Source organism: Styela clava, chromosome 4, assembly GCF_964204865.1.
Source record: "Styela clava chromosome 4, kaStyClav1.hap1.2, whole genome shotgun sequence".
Taxonomy (NCBI): domain Eukaryota; kingdom Metazoa; phylum Chordata; class Ascidiacea; order Stolidobranchia; family Styelidae; genus Styela; species Styela clava.
In genome coordinates, this window is record NC_135253.1 from 6,210,276 (window position 1) to 6,231,656 (window position 21,381).

Here is a 21,381-nt window from a genome sequence, read left to right on the forward strand (position 1 = left end):
ACCTACTTTTGGGCCACCCTGAGGGCTTAGTCTGGAAGATCTCAAAAATTAGGGGCGATAGCGATTCATAAAAATGGGTACTCCCGTAGTGTGCGTACCAGGTTAGGGTTAGGCCATGATTTTATTCCGAATTTCCTTATTTTTGTCCTATTAAATTAGTTCGGGAACTGTCTGTATTAGACAAGGGAAATTAATGTAAAGTAGGCAAACAAAATTAGTTACCTCCATATTAGTACACAAACTTAGCAGCGCCTAAAAATGTTTCGTAAATTCGAATGAATCATGTGCTATTTGTTTTTCATCAAATCCACAAAACATTTCCATCTACTAATGAAATAGGTTATAATGAAATGTCACTCGTATTTTTCTCTGTGTAGTTTTCAGTCTCAACGTAACCGTCTTGTGGATTTGTACTATGAGTAGTAGATAAAAAGAAGTCCCTTTGTGATAATAAATAGTGAGGAATTTTTTAAATAAGCAGACCTACTCAGAATCGTTAAGAGCTGATAGAATTCCAGCGATTTTGTCTTTTTATGGTACTCTACATTCGTTCAATAAAAGTGCGAATTGATTTATACTTTATTATAAATTAGGAGTTCAATATCTGTCTTAACTCTATAAAGTTAGTCAATTCGACCCTGGATGAGATTTAATGTCTGGACGATTGAAACTGAAGGAACTTTACTCTCTTATTTGAGATCTATTCAATTCAAGAGTCTTGCTGCACACGAACACAAATATATTTCTGTAACGTTTCCTCTGACCGAGGTCAGACTTCTTCAGACAAGCATTTCACAACTATAACAAGAAACGCAATTGTATGCACATAAATAACGGTTTCAAATGTTGGATCTGTTTGCGATAGAGAGATATAAATAAAATTGAGACAGTGCCAAGGTCAGACGAAACGTTACAGAAATATATTTGAGTTAGTGTGCAGCAAGACTCTTAAATTGAATAGGATAGCCATTTACACTCTTGTCACAGCATCCTTGCGTAATACGCATACGGATCCACCTGCGCAAAGGCATAGAGCAAGGAAAGGTAGTTAGTTTCACGGAACCTCAACTGTTAGTTATTTGAGATCGTCTGCATTCTCGCGATCGATAAACTACGTATTTCCGTGCGGATGTTTCCCGGCATACAAGTGCAAGCTACAATTTCAAATGAAGGCGTATGCTCTCGGTAACGTGCATTTTCCCGCTTTTGCGTGTTTGACATTCGCCAATTTTCAAAGGAGTTTGTATATATATATAGCCTATATGCAATATTATTTGGTATCAAATACGTATAACATACCTATATTGCTATACTACAGAGACGCTCTTTACGCCATATTGTAAGTAATAAACTAGAAATCTCGAGAAGTTTTGTCGCAACAGTCGATGCTAGATAAATAAGTGGAAATAAAAACATGAATGCATACAAAAAATTCCAGAAAAGTTTGGTGAGTACGCCTTATTCCTAGTGCTAAGCACACGCCAGGTTGAACCAATTTTAGATACGATATCAGAGAAATTTTTACAGCATTCGTACGAGAAATATGACTCAGTTAAAATTTTCATTAGTTGTGTCCTATGAGCTCAGAAGTTATAAAAAATGATTCCCATTTGCATAGTTTCCCAATTATGAAATTTTGCAGTTGTAACAATCTAAACAATTTTCAATAGATGTGTTGTAACTGTCTCCCACAAAGATGGATCCTCTGTTTAATGTCATTCTTTGGAACCTTTACTGACCTTCACTGTACCAATCGTTGATCGCACGGCTTGCGGGATATAGGCTGTACTGAAAGAAGTGTTACAGCCTTACAACGCGAAGTCAAAATTGATAGCTCAAACTTATGACGGCGCGGCGGTCATGAGTGGGTCGAAACATGGTGTTCAAGTTTATATAAAAGAAGATTTTCCTCATGCGCATTTTTTACATTGTTATGCACACCAATTTAACCTCGTTATTAAAAATATGTGTCTTGATACCCCTCTCGTCCGTATATTTTTTGCAAATGTTTCGGGGTTTTCTTCATTTTTTCCGTTTCGCCGAAGCGCTCTGACCTCCTTCGCCAGATATGTAGACGCCGTCTCCCAGCTTGTGCACCAACACGTTGGAACTTCCAATCACGCGTGGTGCAGGGCGTGTCCGAAATTAGGTCTGAGCTCATTGAGTGTTTCAATGGCATTCAGAGCTCTCCGGTTTGGGACGAACGCTCTGTGAGGGAGGCGGCAGGTCTAAAGCGTCTGCTAGAAGATGGTGAGTTTTCATTTTTTCTCGCTTTTTTCTCCACAATATTCTATCACGCGGATGTATTATACGGCGCGTTGCAGTCAAGGCTAATGGATGGAGCGTCTGTGCAGTCGTGTATTTCAGACTTCTGCGATGCTGTATCCCGTATCCGGGAAACAATAAAATACGACGACACATGGAGTGCTTCTTTACGCCGCGGGCAAACAACGCAGCGGTTGATTTTGTCTGCAAAGGAATGCTGTGACATTCTGGTGAATCAAATAGGCGATCGTCTGCGCACTGAACACCTTCCCGCGTTCTCTTTGATGAACCCCAAAAATTTTTCAAAATTTGCACGTCAATTTCCCATCCATTTGTTGGCTACTGTCTCCAAATTTTACCCTATGATAAACGTGGGTAAATTGGAAAATGAATTGCGATGTATATACACCAATCAAACTTTTTTGAACATCACATCAACTTGCGCGCTCTATGGGTTCCTCATAGATAACACTCTAGTAACTACCTTTGCGGCGTCTGCAAAATTTCTGGACATCATTTTGACGACGCCTATTCCTTCCGCCGACGCAGAGCGAACATTCAGCACGCTGAAGCGTATTAAAACGTATCTCAGAAACACAATGAAGCAAGATAGATTAAATTCCTAGGCTGTTTTATCCATTCACAGAGACGTTATTTCTGGGATGCATGACTTTAATCAGCGCGTTATTGAGCATTTTGCTTCCAAGAAACCGCGGCGTGTTGCATATATGTTCAAGCAGTAGAAGTCTAGCAGCATATATATCTATGAGTGAGCGACGCATGTCCTTATCTTTGCATTAACTTTCCTTTCTTCATAGTAACGTTTTAAACCTTATTTTAGGTTTTGTCTGCTTTCCCGAAGTTTCTGTTAATATGTCATTGTATTTATCTGGGTAATTCCTTTTGAAAGAGGTTTCAAAATAAACTATGTCTATATTTATTAATCCCTTGACTTGGACCGGTTTTAAAGACGCTTTCTTATCGTTAAAAATTGTCGCTTTTGCCGATTGGTTGTTACCGATGGAATGGTTTTTATACTCATAAAATGATGGGAGAACTTACAGCGCTCATCCTGTCCCCGTAGATGGGGGTGACTTGGTCCCGCAATAGCTTGCCCCGGTTGTCAAAATGACCACGCGCCGCCACTGAGTTACCTCCATATTAGTACACAAACTTAGCAGCGCCTAAAAATGTGTCGTAAATTTGAATGAATCATGTGCTATTTGTTTTTCATCAAATCACACAAAACATTTCCATCTACCAATGAAATAGGTTATAATGAAATGTCACTGGTATTTTTCTCTGTGTAGTTTTCAGTCTCAACGTAACCGCCTTGTGGATTTGTACTATAAATAGTAGATAAAAAGAAGTCCCTTTGTGATAATAAATAGTGAGGAATTTTTTAAATAAGCAGACCTACTCAGAATCGTTAAGAGCTGATAGAATTCCAGCGATTTTGTCTTTTTATGGTACTCTACATCCGTTCAATAAAAGTGCGAATTGATTTATACTTTATTATAAATTAGGAGTTCAATATCTGTCTTCACTCTATAAAGTTAGTCAATTCGACCCTGGATGAGATTTAATGTCTGGACGATTGAAACTGATGGAAGGAACTTTACTCTCTTATTTGAGATCTATTCAATTCAAGAGTCTTGCTTCACACGAACACAAATATATTTCTGTAACGTTTCGTCTGACCGAGATCAGACTTCTTCAGACAAGCATTTCACAACTATAACAAGAAACGCAATTGTATGCACATAAATATTGGTTTCAAATGTTGGATCTGTTTGCGATAGAGAGATATAAATAAAATTGAGACAGTGCCAAGGTCAGACGAAACGTTACAGAAATATATTTGAGTTCGTGTGCAGCAAGACTCTTAAATTGAATAGGATAGCCATTTACACTCTTGTCACAGCATCCTTGCGTAATACGCATACGGATCCACCTGCGCAAAGGCATATAGCAAGGAAAGGTAGTTAGTTTCACGCAACCTCAACTGTTAGTTATTTGAAATCGTCTGCATTCTCGCGATTGATAAACTCCGTATTTCCGTGCGGATGTTTCCCGGCATACAAGTGCAGACTACAATTTCAAATGAAGGTCGTGTGTTCTCGGTAACGTGCATTTTCCCGCTTTTGCGTGTTTGACATTCGCCAATTTTCAAAGGAGTTTGTAGATATATATATATATGCAATATTATTTGGTATCAAATACGTATAACATACCTATATTGCTATACTACAGAGACGCTCTTTACGCTATATTGTAAGTAATAAACTAGAAATCTCGAGAAGTTTTGTCGCAACAGTCGATGCTAGATAAATGGAAATAAAAACATGAATGCATACAGAAAATTCCAAAAAAGTTTGGTAAGTACGCTTTACTTCTAGTGCTAAGCACACGCCAGGTTGAACCAATTTTAGATACGATATCAGAGAAATTTTTACAGCATTCGTACGAGAAAATTGACTCAGGTAAAATTTCCATTAGTTGTGTCCTATGAGCTCAGAAGTTATGAAAAATGATTCCCATTTGCATAGTTTCCCAATTATGAAATTTTGTAGTTGTAACGATCTAAACAAATTTCAATAGATGTGCTGTAACTGTCTCCCACAAAGATGGATCCTCTGTGTAATGTCATTCTTTGGAACCTTTACTGTGTATTCGCTGAGAGTGAACTTGAGCTCAGCGATTGTCAGTATGGTTGACTACGAGAAACTTCGAGCGATTCGAAGTCCACTAAACAATTCTAGTTCAAGTGGCGCTACACAAAGCTTCAACTACTCAGTACCAAAATGCGAGAATGTTTTCGCTAAAAATGCAACAGGTGAATAGAACGACTCTCAATTGACACCGTCTTGACATTCATATTTTAAATCCCATGAAGGGTTCTTATTTCACACGGGAATCTCGAGATATATAAATATTTCAAATGTCGAACCTACCCTGATTTTTCTGTCAATGAATAGGGAGAGTTGTGTGAGAATAACAAATATTGTAGTACAATTTTAGCTATGTTCTTGGTGAATTTATTGTTTATACTTTAATTCGCCTGCGTTCAATATATGATTTGGTTGTTATCAGTGCCATCAGTGCCGTTATCAAATGAAAACCGCATGCACGCACATATATATATATGAGAGAATGTACAATTATGCAATATGTATTTTTCGCTCATTTTTTAGCTGTAACTAAATACTTTATGAGTAACCGTGACCCTTGCTTTTATATTTATTGTTCATCTGGTATTCAAAATCATTTTAGCATGATATGTTTTTTATTTTTACTTCGAAAGAGCCTGCAGCCGATGGATGGGAAGGTGAAAAGTTTTTATGGGATGGCAACATGCAGGGACTGGCGCTGGGGTCATATTTTTACGGATACATATGTTCACAGGTACGCATATAAACTAGATGATACTTGCAACTTTGGAGTAATAAACTCAAAACTTTAAATTCGAACAAGTCATTGTTTAGATACTCGCCATATCATCACGCTAATGACCAAATTGCGTAAGTCATTTTTGGCGATTTCGAGTTATTTTTTATAAAAAAGGTATTTATGTAATGCTGCGCACCTGTCTGTTAACTCAGATTTATTTTAAGAATTCCGAAACGCATGAAAATGGAAATTTAGTATGACATGCACATTTGTGCAATTGTTTCGTCATAATGAATTATCATTGTTACCGCCGGACTATTGTGACGTCACAAAGGCAAAATAACCTCGGCGAAGTATTTTCGAGTGTTTGCATCTCGAATTCTAACTTAGCGCGTATTAATTTGAATTTATACTACAGTATAGGAAGATGTGCACTCGTGATATTCACTGTCCGAGTCCAATTCATCATGGTTGGCTTTCATATTGGGTGCATTGCTGTTTTATTCTCTATATTTAATCTTAGTCTTATTTCGGTGGGTGTGCAGAACGTGTTATATTGAGGAAATATATATTTTTAAACATAAAAAATAATGTAATTGAAACTGATTAGCTATTTTGGGGATTAGACATTGTAGATACTGAGAATTACATTCGTTTTTGGAATGTTTGTTTTTCAAGACTGGTGCATATGGTAAAGTAGCAAAATTGCGTATGTCCCCAAGTCATAGACACATTTTTGCCTAAGTCACAGTGCGCCATTATGACGTCACTTAACTGCGTCATACAAATTAACTTAAATCCGGCTACGATCAAAAAATGAACAATGGCAAATTATTGACAATCAATGGCATAACAATATCATTAGGAAGTTTTTTACGTTTTTCTCAAAACTGCCAAAAATAACTTACGCAATTCGGTTATTAGCGTGACGATATGTGTTTGAACTTGCGCTAATTCACGTGGATCTATCATCATATTTTCGCGTATTCAGATTTCACGCGGTGACAATTTTTTCTTTCTATTTTCTCTTCTATATATATAGTTTATATTTATACGATAGTGTGCTTCCCGTATCATGCCCTGATGAAGTTTTTCTGAATAAAAATTCGAAACGTCGGCAAACTAAATCGTCTTGCTATACACCGGTTGTGCTTTATTTATCATCGACCTGAATATACCTGGTGGCAATCATACGCTATTGAAACTTTAAATTTTAAATAATATTCAGACATTCGGTACCTGGATTGCAAGAAAACTTGGCCGTGTTCGCGTGTTTGGATTTTGTATTCTTTCGGCATCAGTGTTTACAATTATTCTCCCATTTGCAACTCAGATTGGATTTCCGGTTTTTGTGGCCACTAGAATCCTGATTGGCTTTTTTTCGGTAAGCTTGCTTTACAAAGACTAGAGTATAGTGTATTTTGAACGTCAACGAAAATATCGATTTTTTTTTCTTAACAATTTTGTGTTTATGTTGATCAATGTCAATGAACAATTGTCGTCACATCCTGGACCAAAACCACTGAATAAATATGAATATTACGTGATTTTGCATCAAGTATCTGGTTCCACGTGCGAAAAATATGGCCATTTTTATAGTTGGTTAAAAGTTCAAATTTTCGAACAGTGGAACGTCAGTGTCAGTTTTGATCTATCTTACAGTCGCAACAGGCTGAATAGGATGTCCTTATATTACGTTGGGGCATCGTGTATAACCAACTAATATTCACAGTATATCATATATATTTCGAATATACTTCATAATGTTCAATCACTAGGGCGTTTCATACCCGATCCTTCAAGCAATGTGGACTGTGTGGGCACCATCGTCTGAGAGAAGCAAGTTTTTATCGATACAATATGCTGGTAAGATAATGACATATACATTCCAGTGTAATAGTTTGCTCTTTATCATGTATACCTTTGTTGATGTAATGCTTAAATATAATTCAACTTTCAAAAGTTCATTTTAGTTCAAGTTAGTGTTTTAAACACTCTTCATTAGTCATCCGACATTGCGAACAAGGGGAACGTGTGCAGACATTTATTCTCATGAATAATGTGATATTTAATAATTGTAGCCGTAACTGTGAAAATTCGTGGCAGTTGTTTTGTTGTTATCCCCCAACAGTTAGGATTAGGGCCCAACTAGCTACAGAGGTGGTGACTCCTCTACGGCCCATGGTCCGGAGCCACGGCTCATATGATTGGGTCACATGGGCCATGGCCCATCAAGCTATGGGCCGCGGTCCCATCAGGAAAAATACAATTATCTTACCAAAATTTTCAAAACTGTCAACATTCAAATAAAAAAAAATTGCTGTATGCCACAGTTTTCTTTACGATAAGCATTTATATAAAAATAGAGCAAAATACCAAGCTACAGAAAAGGATACTCCTGTAGTATGTGTACCAGGTTAGAGTTAGAACAAAATTTTGTTCAGATTTTTCACATTATTGTTTTATTATGAGTTTGGGGACTGTCTGTGTTAGCCAAGAGAATAGTCCCTTTGCACAACTTAATTCCAATTCGATTCAATTAGGTCCAATTCGATGGGTCGTGGGCCCGGCCCATGGGCCGTAGAGGAGTCACTACTTCCACTCCTAACTAGTCACCTGGTGATTTTTATTTACTTTATCGACATTTGTAACTAACGGGTATTACAATTCATAACAGGAGGACCTTTCGGTAATATTATTGTTTGGCCTCTCGCTGGTCTCTTGCAAACAAATTTTGGATGGGAATCAGTATTCTACATTACAGGTATTCATTTTTTTTATTAACAATCGTAACCCTTTTCTCTAAAATCTTCTGTTCTCACAACTTACGTCACAATTTTTAAGACAGCCAAGATGAAGGTATTCATATTCATATGCTATTCGGTACAATTCTTTTAACATTTATCTGTGATTTTACTCACATTGCGGTAGCCATATTGATCATTTGACATCAGGCCTATCTATTCGAGCATTGCTCTCTTGTTATTCTAGGAATGATGGGATGCATCTGGTTTGTTTTTTGGTGGGTACTTATATATGATTCTCCAGCTGAACATCCGTTAATTTCTGAAGAAGAAAAACGCTACATTCAGGATTCACTAGGATACACAGGGAATGATGAAGTACGTGTGTTTTTCATTTATTACAAAGTTGAATTTATCACGCTATGGACAATATATTATTTTGATATAACTATTTAATTTATTAGGCGTAAAAGCAAAATCGATATGTTTTCTGACTCAGGTAATTACTAATACTACATTTTCCTTTTTCAGTCAATTAATCAACGAACTAGAGCGGTGCCATGGAAAACGTTGCTGGGATCGATTAGAGTTTGGTCTGTGATCATTCCCCAGTTTACTTCCAATTTCTTGCTATTTGTTTTCCTTACAATGCTACCAACGTATTTACGGACCGTGTTGAATTTTGACATAAAAGGTGTAAGTAATCTATTCAATTTAGAGTCACTGTTAAGGTTGCTTCGGATTATTGACTTTGAGACCCATTTTGAACATTTTTTGTGAGCTTTGACAGTATCAGCGATTGTTCCAACTATGCTGGTAGCAATAAAAATAAATGCAATCCAAAATTTTATTGATTCACAGCAGAAAATATTTTTTACTTCAAAATTCTGGTTTATTGCACCTTGTCTTTTTACAATCATCTTTTAATGGGTATTATGAAATTATTGTTTTTCAAAAGCAAATTCAAGCTGAAGAGAACAACCTACGGCAATAGCAACCCTGAATATGCCGCGCTAATTCTCGAATTAATAGGTTTTAATAGGTAAATTGTTATGCATACTTGACATCAATGTTCCCTCTAATTTTTGTAGTATGTGTGCGCCGAAATTTTGGTGTGTGCGCACTTTTCTGGAAATGACTAATATTTGTGCAAACACCCATGAAGAAATTTTGGCGTTCTAACCGGGTAATAGGTGGGCTTATTAAGGAAATTCTGGTTATTCAATAAGTTTTTCTGTAGATTGTAAATGCTTTAGTGAAGGCTATATGTTATCAGTAGATAACAATGAACATACATGGAAAATAATAAATGAAATTGATTGTAACAGATGGTTTTATTTGAATTCAAATAAAGGGTGAAAAAAGAACAAAAGAACATTGTTACATTACATCGAAATACGTCTGTGCGCAGTAAATCTATGCGTGTGCGCAGCCTCTGAAAGCTGTGTGCGCGCGCACACGCGCACACCTTAGAGGGAACACTGCTTGACATGAATAGTTAACCAATTGATAGATAGACACTATTTACGACATATGCAATAGAATCATTATCACTCTTGTAGACCCTTTTTCTTAGCTCTACATGTTACAAACAGTCGCATATTTCTCATACATTTACAGAGTGCAGTTTTAAGTGCCATCCCATATATGGTGAAATTTCTTACTTTCCTGGTAGTTGGATTACTTGCTGATTGGGTAATTTCATTAGGTGTAAAACCCATCTATGTTCGTAAATTATGGACATCGATAGGTAAGTTAGTTAACTAATTATAGATCTATTCCCCTAATGAATATTGTTGTTTAGCATTGTGTTTTGCACATAAGATTCAATATCATTTTCTGTCCTAAATTTGTTTGTTGTTAGTGAATTGCTGTTAGGAATGGTTGTCTTGAGATAGAAACTGAAACTTCCGAGGTTTAGTATTAGTTATACACTTTTGACAGCAACCAAAATATATTACGATTACAGTCGCAAAAACTGACTTCATAAATGCATTTTCATCAAACTTCAATCCCCAATCTTTTCTAGGTACAAATTCCTTATAATTCAGTAAAAATGCACTTTCTTCAATATATTCTGAAATACTCTTAACACAATATCCAACTTGCATTTTTTTCAATTCAAGGAATGTTTGTTCCGGGATTGACCGCCATCATTGCAGCATACATGGAATGCAACATTGCAGTTGTTTTATTACTTTTCACGCTGACTGGTAAGTAAGTAACAATGATTGTGCTAGATCGTTTTGTTCTGTTATTTATACAGAATTGACTAAATATTTTAGCGGTAACTGTAAAATATTTCAGGCAATTACTAGACCCGACTTGATTATCAAAATAATTGAGTTCTCTTAGAATTTTAAAAACTGTGACTGCGCTCAACGTAAATAAACTCATACTTTGACTGAATTTTGTATCATTCAGTCGCCACCGATGCCTTCAACACGGCTGGTTTCAAAACTGCAATGATTGAAATGGCACCAGCATTCGCAGGAATCATATACTCATTCGCAAACACGATTGCCACAAGTTCTGGTTTTATCGCTCCACAGGTAGCGGGAGGTTTACTCGAGTTGCACGTAAGTATTACTTAACTTTGCTATATTTCAAACTCTCGATCTCAACTAGAAAATGAGTTTACAATACACTTTTAACTGAATCATAAAATGTTCATATAGCCTATATCAAAAATTATCATCGGATTTTATCTAGGATGTCTATATAGTTTTGATTCATACTTTATCTATCTCATGCATTTACAGCAAGATGATCCGATCCAAGGCTGGAGATCATTGTTCTGGTTGGCATCAGTTGTTATATACGTTGGATGCATTTTTTTTCTTGTATTTGGAATATCACACGTGCAGAAATGGGCCAAGACCGATGCAGAAATAGAAAAGGATAACATGCAGCAAGTTACAGAAGAAACCTCACAAAATAGTGGTCAAAAAATGAATTTATTGATCTAAGGTGTTGATCCTATGTTCGCCCTGTGTATACTGCCACAGGCGTGTGTTATTTTACTCAGATATTTAATTTATCGTACTATGTATTGTATTATACACAATTTTACGTCGATCCCATAATTTCGATTATATTTTAAATTTATTGTAAAGAAAAGTAGATATATATATATATATATATATATATATATATATATATATATATATATATAATCTACTACTAGTGAATACAAGAATCAATCTGCCGAAATTTGGACTGTTTGCGGATTGTGATCAATGATTTTTCATAAAGCAAAATATGCCAAAAACTTCAGAAAACTGTACTGCAGCTGAAAAATTCGTACACTTTCAAAATATCATATACATGACAGGTATATTGAAATCGATTATAGTTTTTGTTTGTTTTTATGGAAATTTGGAGTTTTCAACAAGGAAATCACTAAAACTCTCCAACATGTAGCGTCCATCAAGGCCAACAACATCCATGACACAATTATTTAATAATATCTCATTTACATGAGATCAAATGATTTTGTTTGTAAAATGATCCGTATGAGAATGTAAGTGTTTTAGTTTTCATTGCATTTTTTACAAAAGGTAATCAGACATTGTGTGATCTATAGTCAACTTCTTTTGACCTCGATACGGTAATCACTGTGTCTTTACCGGGCTACGGTGCGTCTTTCACCCATGCATCAACTCGTCTATTGACTATGTTGTCAAGTGATGAAATCACATAGTTTGATTGATTTGTTTTTTGATCTTGGACTACGGCATTAATTTGATGCAAAGTTGTAAACTTTTTAACACCAATGTGAAACAGTATTTTACAGCAATTTCGAATACAAAAAACAGTTATAAAAGTTTATTTAATGATTAAAACTGAGGACGGACTATTAGAACAAGAGCAATATAACAAGATGTATGTAAGATCATCATCATAGAGCGGAAGAGAGTTGGGACACTTTTTGCATGTAGTTTTCATAGGGTGGCTAAGAAATTCCCAATCGACATATATTTTACCACCAAAATGCTTTGAAAATGGTGCATTGCACCTCACTGGTGGGGCGCATTTGGACACACTTTGGTGCACCATGGGGCAGTCTATTAAATTCAACAAAAAAATATAACGTTAAGAAATATCAACATCTAAAGACCTATGGAACTTCAAATTTGAGGATTCAATATTTTTAAAATCAACCAAAATATTTCAGACATTTGCCAAAAAAAATCTTAGAACGAATTTTCTCCATTGGCAACATAAAACCACTTTGGCGACTTACCTTTCTAAAGAGTCTGCCATTGTAGAACTACTTGTTGGATATTTTAGATTCTTACTATTACATCTGAAATAAATTATTTGTTCACTTTTGGATTGTGCCTAATTTCAATTAATTGAAAAAGAGTTCTGAAACCTCCATTTTCGACAATGTCAGTACTTTTGAAAAAAATGCCATAAACAAATACGGGTTTTTAGAGATCAAACAATATCTATTTATTCACTAACACGACGAATAAATTAAATAAATATACAGTATATAAATATTAGTTTTAGCTGAAAGAATATGGGGCTTCGTCAGTAACTTCTCATTTAGAGATGATAGCGATTATGTCACTTTGAAAGCTCTGGGTTTGCCCAGTTGAAAACAAAACTTTTGTAACTAATAAAAACATGTTGGAATGAAACGATAAGTTTTTGTTCGTTTATGCTACTCGCCAGTCGCCATTCGTTCTTTCACGTTAAAGCTAATATTTTCTTCCTCTAATATTAATTAAGAGCTGAGTATCCATCTACTCTTTACTATATAACGTCAGTCAATTCAACCATTAATGTCGGATGGTTCGAACTCACAGAAGAAACTTGACTTTTTTTATTTAGGTCGTTTGTACTCTCGAGTCATTAAAATTGATGAATTGCAACCTCAGTTCGAAAGATGCCTATTAATTCGAACTTCCTGAAGACGATGATTCGTGAAATCTGTTTCTGTCAGATATGATCAGCATAATTAATGCGAGACTAAAAGTAAGACGGTTGTTTGCCATACCAAATCCATGATTACACTATATGCCAAAGTTCTGAATGCTTGTGACAAACGAGAAAAAGCATTTCCGGGCGGAAGGTTTCTGGCAGACGAGCTACATTTTTAAATAAATGCCATGTGTTCTCATTAACGTACATTCTACCTATTCTGCTTACTTGTGGTTCGCCAATATTATTTGTTATCAAAAACGTATAACATGCCTTTTTCGCTAAACTGCAGAGATGTTGTTCACACCATATTGTAAGTGAGAGTCGGCGAAGAATAAAAAAAAAGGAAATAAAAACATGAATGCATACAAAAAATTTAAAAAAAAAGATGGATCCTCGGTATAATGTCATTCATTGGAACATTTTGTATGTTTTCGTTAAGAGTTAACTTGAGCTCAGCAATTGTCCAATTGTCAGTATGGTTGACTACAAAAAACTACTAGCGATTTGTAGTTCACTGAACAATTTTAGTTCAAAAGGCAATACGCAAAGCTATAAATTGAAACCGATCCATGAATTCCCCTGGATCTATGTGTACTTGGGGCCGGGGCTACGACTCGGTCTGAAAAATTACTCAGATAGATTTATTTTTTTGAATAATGTGAGGCACAGTTGACAAATATTTCAACAACAATGCAAGAGTTTTTACAGCAATGCTATACAATCTCGAGAAATAAAACAATATGTCTGTAAGAATATCATCATCTGCAGATTGGTAGGAGCAAATCTGCTGGGGTATTTCGAACATGAATTTAATTTAGAAGTGTTCAAATACATCTATGTTTGAGAAAAGCGTAGCGCATTGCGATTTTACTATAAAAGTCGTTGGATTATAAACTGCAAATGTAACTACTACGATCTTGGTGTCAATCTTTGCTCGGCGGTGGGGCGCATCTCGCTAAGCGTTAGGAATACGCTCACCACCGCACCTCTGGTTACCCTGCGTGGGTTCGAATCCCATGGGGGATAAATATGTGCGAGAGGATCGCTGGAGTCCACGCCGCCGTTTATACAACCGCCGGTCGGTTACAGCTCCCTCCACCACCAAGTTCATGCATCTAAAACAAATAACTGGCTAACTAATTCGATATGACGACATGGACTGGTAACCGAACGGGAGGCAGTGGTTCTATCTAGGCAGTTTCCCTAAATATGTAAATATTATCCTAATCTTTGCAAGTTCGAAAAACGAAGCGCTTTATCCTATATATATATAAATAAAAAATATTATTAGACAAAACAATTGCCAGTGTATAACAATGTTATCATCATCCTCAATGAATAAATTTCATTTTATTCTGTGCATGTATATTTTTGCATTCTTCGTTGCGTCGCTATTGTTATCGCGAATATCACGTACAAATTTGAAAAAAAAAATGAAAATTAATTTGTTCTTCTGAAGCCATCATAAAACAATCTTTCATACCGAGACAGAAATTCATATTTTCTCGTTTAAAACAATTCACTCATTTACCTCAGACCAAAATCGACCTGTTATGGGACTAATAGCAAAATAAATGCAATAAAGTTTCAGTGCGTAGTTTACAAAAATCACACATATTTGTATCCACTCGACTTGTAATCTGAACCCATATAATAAATCGGTAAATACCACAAAGCAGTGCATTATATCTGGTACAAATGGCCATTTCAACTCATTGGATGGCTATGTTCCAATCTCTAATAGTAGATCTCATCATCGAGGTGTGGGTGTTGGTCTCAATATTCGAAATGGCCTGAAATACATTGTTCGCAACGATCTCACTATCATGTGTGTGAAGATCTTTGAGTCCATATTTATTGACATATCATTAGAAAATAAAACAATCCCTTTGGGACTATTTCTAGATCACCATTCACTATAATTTTCTTGATGAGTCTGATATTAATACCCAGGCTTGTCCATGGGAATGGGATTCCCATGGGAAACGTCCCATGGGATGGGACAGCACACATTTGTATTTCCCATGGGACACGTGGGACACGAATACTGTGTGATTTTCGGGGAAATGATGGTAAAACATTTCGTTATGGACTTCATGTCAATATACTTGAGCATAGCTTTCTTGTTAGTCATGAAAAGCAAAATATATTCAGCATTGAAAATATACTTCGTGAAGGGACTGATGGACACTTGTATAATAGTTATGAATACAAAGTTAACGAAGTCCGTAAATTTTGTTGTTTTACATGTCTATTCGTACATGTAGTCCTATTTAGTAGACGCTAAACCCAAATTCAACAATTTTTATTGAACTTTATTCCAATGGGAATTCCAGGTATGATACTGAGTTACGCAAACTCAACACAAAGTCAAACAAAAACCAAAGGAATCTTTATGCTCCACTACTCCAAAATAAGAAAGCAAATTATTATACTGATTATTTGGTTTCTGCGAGACTAACTACTTATCCTTCTTCTATGCTTTTGTGCCGGTGGATCCGTATGCATATATTGCAAGGATGCTGTAGCAAGAGTAGAGATAACAATCCTAAGTGATTCAAGAGTCTTGCTGCACACTAACACAAATATATTTCTGTAACGTTTCGTCTGACCAAGGTCAGACTTCTTCAGAGTAGACATACATAGTTCAACTAGTTGAAGTTGAAGAAGTAGAAGACTAGTTGAAGAAGTCTGACCTTGGTCAGACGAAACGTTACAGAAATATATTTGTGTTAGTGTGCAGCAAGACTCTGGAATCACTTAGGCAAATTATTATATGTCGAAATTTTCCTCTCACAAAAGCAACATCAAGGTAGTGTGGAAACAATTATCAAACTTATGATAAAAATAAAATCAGATATTGTCCTTCGATTGAACTCGAATGCAATAATACCAAAATTGCAAATAAATTTATGAACACTTTTCCCAAGTAGCACAAAGCTTGTTTTACAATATGCCACAAGCCCACAACCAGCTAGCTGTGACAAAAACCACCTCTCATATCATTAGAAATAAAAATAAAAAACATATATATCAACTTCTCACTATCTGGTCTAGTGAAATATTTATGAAAAGATTCTTTTCTAAAATTCTTGAAAAATATATAGCAGGATGTCAAATTATTTTGAATGTCATAATATTTTGTACTTGCATCAGTTCGGTTTCCGCAAGAAACACTCCACTGCTATGGCTGCTAATGTTTTGGTACATAAACTGACAATGGCGAGGCTGTAAGGCTGAAAACAAGTTGTTTAATATGACATTACATTCTCTTCTAATAGCTTTGTCATGAAGCACGCAGTTTTTCAAGGATCTTTACTTGGCCAATTGTTGTTTCTGACCTACATAAACGACATGCCCAGAAGTATGGATTCCTCTGAGTAGTTCATGTTTGCTGGTGATTTGATTCTATTTGGGGAAACATGGAATAACTATTCACAGCTGCAAACCGGGAACTGGTGAACCTTCATAGCTGGATGGTGGTTAACAATACCAACAAAACTAAGTTTGTACTATTCCATGTAAGAAAACATAAAAATGTGAGTTGCGCAAAATCCTTACTGCTCAATGGCATAGAAATTGAAAGAGTGAGTGAAATGAGAATTCTTAGAAGTTATTTTTGATAAAAATCCTACTAGCAAAATTGCACATGTCATCAGTAAAACAGAAAGAAACCTGGCTGTTGCTGCCAAGATATCCCATTATGTTAATCCATCAGCTTTACCATCAATGTTTAAGGCATTATTATCAGCCACATCCGATACTGAGGCTCAGTATGGTTCCATGGGAACAAAACACTCGTCTCGAAATTGCAGAATATTTGTGATAATTTTTGAGAAATGTTTTTGGGGAAGAGAGATATGGTATATATAGCATATATAAAGTTGTTCTCAAGTGGATAATTTGGTTTTAACAAGATATTCGAATTTACGTTATTGGAATATTACTGGAAATAAATTTTATTTTTACATGGGATGGCACCGAAAGGCTATTAAAACTTGAAATTGGATTTGGAGAAATTGATAATTGCTATACCGGGAATAATTAATTCTGTTTTTCATGAGTTTCTCACGAATTGGGCCAATTAGGTGTAGTTTTGTAGTTACATAACAACTAATTGGCTTCATAACTCCCCCGCAGGAGTTCGGATCTGGAGAGGGAGATAATATAGCAACTAACCCCCAAATGTACCCCATTCCATGTTGAAATCATCAAAACAAAGTTAATTTTTCCCAAAATTCGATCAAAGACTTTCGTAGGAATCAAATTCCACCAGTTTTAAGAACACAACATGTTCCACCCATTCATTATCAAATTAAAATTTATATTCTTACGAATCGATATCTTTCAATGTTAAGCTAGTCTGGATAAATGTTATAAGATTTATATTCTGTGTATCGTGGAAATCTGAGAATAAAATCAAACAGAGTTTTCTAAAGTTTCCTCATTCACGTGGGCGTTGAAGCTGAAGGGTGACTTGCAAGTCAGAGACAATCTACAAATTAGCAATATACGGTAACATCACATTCATTTACTAATATATATGCTATAATGGAAGTGTAGATCCTTACTTCAAATCGCTAAATATAATCAAGGTTGAGAATATGATGATACTTGAAATACTATCATTAGCTTTTGACTTTCATAATAATGCGTTACCAAACTGGATTTACGACATACCTCCAACCGAAGAAGTAATTCCGATTTCTTACTGCTCGCCAGAATGCCTTATATACTGAATCCAAACTATGGAATTCTTTTCCTCTGAACTTGATGACGTTGAAACCCAAAAATGAAAAAATCCTTTCACATAAAGTCAAGTCCCACTTAGTATTCAAATATACGACAGAAAGTTGAAATACTCGTCACTCGCTCATACTTTTTTTCATAGCAATGATTGTTGAACAGTTATAAATTTGCTATTGTTCCTGTAACTACTAATTTTTGCTTGAACTGTTTTACCTGCGTACATTTCAAATAGATATATATCTAGTACTATAACATGTAAGAATAACATGTTTGGCTGGGTATGTTTGCCTCATTCAACAGTAATTGACATACTTGGATGAATTGTTCTTTAAATAGCTGTTCACATTTTGACGTTTGCATGTGTATGTTTCTTTTTCAATGTCGGGTCTTTGCTAATAAACATGCATTGCTTTTGTTATCCATTTGGGTGGTCTAATTCTTCATGAGGGTTGTAGACGGTATAATATAATTCCTGCAAGACAACTAATAATTGTGATTAGAAGAGCAGTCAAGCTATATTGAATTCTCCCCTTCAAGTTTTAATTTGCTGTGTTATTCTACGCTTTGTGTGAACTGGACTGATTTATTCCTTTGGTTAAATGTTTTGATGTAAAGTTGTCATAATGGCCAAAATGTGGATGGTTAGTGTGGTTTGACCAAAATTGAGTATTTTTTTGTAATTTCTCCTGTGCCCCAAACCCAGTTTCTTCTCAGGTCTTTCAAGCAGTTTAATGATCAATATTTTCTCAAATCAATAATTTTTCTCAAAATATTAGGTTAGTCATTTGTTGTTTTCTAATATGCAATCATTGAATATTCTTCTCGCAGATTTATTTTTCGCTCTCTGGGTTACGTCGTGATGAACAATCAATTCAACAGCTAGCTTGTTAAAATTTGCGAAAACTCATGAATCATCTATGATAAATTTGAACTGACCCTAGTAATCGACATTTCGCGATTTTGCGAAACCTGTTTTTGTTGGGCGGCTGGCGCATCGTGCACCTGACTTCTGCGTGCATTTGCAGGTTTGAATCCCGTGGGCGATAATCACACGCGAGAGGATTGCTGGACTCCTCCCCGCGTAAGGTAGTTCGCGTATCTCAGGGGTCGGAAACATACGGCCCGCGGGTAAATAACCCGGCCCGCGACGCTTCACTGAATTAGAGCGACAAAACGGCGGTTTTGACGATGAATTAATTTTATAATCTACGCTCGAGGAGAAGATTATATTTTTTACGTAACAGAATTTATCGTAAGACACGTTTAGACTAAATTATATTATAACCCAACAAGTTAGTGACCAGCTACTCGTTTAACGATCCTACGAATTTAATTATAATTAGACAAATAGCAGCACGAAGAAAAGTTGATGCTGGGTGCAGGGTTTCAATAGCGCAGAAAATATTCAAATGGAGCTCCTTGAGATGCAATGCAATGAGGAAATAAAATTCATATTCTATTCGAAAGATTCATCACTGCTTGGTTTTTATGAAAATGTATCTTCAAGAAAATCTCTATCAAAATTTTACAAACCATGCGAATAAATCCACTTCAATGTTTGGAAGTAGGCCTACATATGTGTGCGAACAGTTATTTTCAAAAATGAACATTACAAAGAACAAGCAGAGAACTAGGATTAGTGATGCCCATTTACAAAATGTTCGAATCTTGGCTTCATTCAGTGTGCCGTCGAAAATTTATCAAGCGTGATGGAGCAACAAGACAGTGTCACATTTAGTTTCATTTGTAATTTCTTTTTTTGGGAGTTGAGTTCACGAATTGTCGCAGTCTTCGCACGCTGTTCCGTTTTTAACTTTCAAAAAATACGTGCGGCCCGCCAAGACTTGTAACCAGTGGTGAGCTGTAGCCGGAACGCACCGGAACGGTGTTCTGGTTGTTGGACATTTTATTGCGTTTGCGTTCCTGTTGTTAAAATAAAATTATGGTTCGAAAAGTATAGTTTCTGCGGGATATTAATTGATGCTTTGTGCCATCATAATTCTTTTTACATTACAGCTGGCAAGTAATTAGCGCACAGCAGTAACGTGTAATGGATGTTTCGCCAACCTTTGACCCCCGTGAAAATTCATCCAATACCTTTCTAATAATAACATTTGCATGAATATTATGAATGAAAATTCTTTCAATTTTAATCTGTCATATTTCAGATAATTTTTTCATATTTCATTATGGTTCTTCGGCTCTATCTTACGACAGACAAAATTACTGGTAACGTCGTGTGGTAAATATATATTACATTTTCACGAATTTGGTGCGTTCCAGTTGTTACGATGTTTCCAGCTCATCACTGCTTGTAACCCTTAATTTTAGCCCGCGGGCGACAAAAGGTTGCCGACCCCGGGCGTAGCCGATGGTCAGTTACGGCGTCTCCAACCATCAAGTTCATGCATATGAAACAAATAAATGGCTGATTTATTCTATGTACTGGTAACCGGACTGGAGGCCGTTTTTGTGGATTTTTGTGGAGGTAGAACCCTGGATTCTTTCATTTCCGACCTACTATATGGTGGAAAAGGGGTTTTCAGCATTGACGCTATTGCAATCAAAACGACGAAATCGCATTTCCATAAGTAAACGGGGTGATTTTTAATGTCGGGAATGGGATTAGTTATTTATTTGTCCTCGGAAGCATGGACTTGAATAAGCTGATTATAGAGTAAAAAACAAACTTATACTATATTGTGTCAGCATTCTGTTTATTTATTGTATATTCTGTTTTTTGGTTGACAAATCAATGGACCTTTCCCTGACCTTTGACCCCCGAAAAATTCTTTCTATACTTTACCATTGCAAAATTTTCGGGACTATTTTATGTGCTTTTGCGAGTTGGCGCCTGTAAAATGGGGTATGTGTTTTGAACCATCATTATGATTCATCGCATACAACAATCTGTTTTTTGAACCGGTAAAGAATTTTAGCCTAGTCTATCCAATGACATTTAAAGTCATTGGTCTATCACAGCTATTTATACACTCATTTTTTATTATTGCAATTAAAGTAAAACTCCTAGGAAAAGTAATCATTGAATTAACTGATTTATATTTGAGTTTCCGAAACGCACCTGAAAACTAACGAATAGAGTTAAAAACGCCAAAACGAGGTGATGTTCACGACCACGCTTGAAAATCTGTCTGAGTGAGGAAAGTGTCTGAGCGGATGCGAAAAGGAAGCATTGTTACGTCACTTTTTGCATCTTGCTGATTGGCCAATGTCACGAAGTAAACAAGGATGAAGATGCTCGTGGAAAAGTCCATAAATCTATCTAACAGCTATACTT

General features: G+C 35.9%; 1 protein-coding gene across 2 annotated transcripts; it reads left to right on the forward strand.

The window, feature by feature from the left end:
• Positions 1–957: 957 nt before the first annotated feature.
• Positions 958–12,218, forward strand: LOC120326491 (sialin-like). Of its 2 annotated transcripts, none has more exons than XM_078112241.1 (12): positions 958–1,447; positions 4,867–5,101; positions 5,570–5,670; positions 6,884–7,039; positions 7,434–7,521; positions 8,333–8,419; positions 8,647–8,777; positions 8,931–9,095; positions 10,020–10,149; positions 10,526–10,612; positions 10,824–10,978; positions 11,162–12,218. In XM_078112241.1, exons 1-12 carry the CDS (start codon positions 1,415–1,417, stop codon positions 11,366–11,368), a joined length of 1,575 nt encoding a protein of 524 aa, XP_077968367.1. In that variant the 5' UTR covers positions 958–1,414; the 3' UTR covers positions 11,369–12,218. The 2 variants fall into 2 exon arrangements, with proteins under 2 accessions (XP_077968367.1, XP_039248733.2); XM_039392799.2 differs by lacking the exon at positions 958–1,447 and adding an exon at positions 3,415–4,643.
• Positions 12,219–21,381: the final 9,163 nt, after the last annotated feature.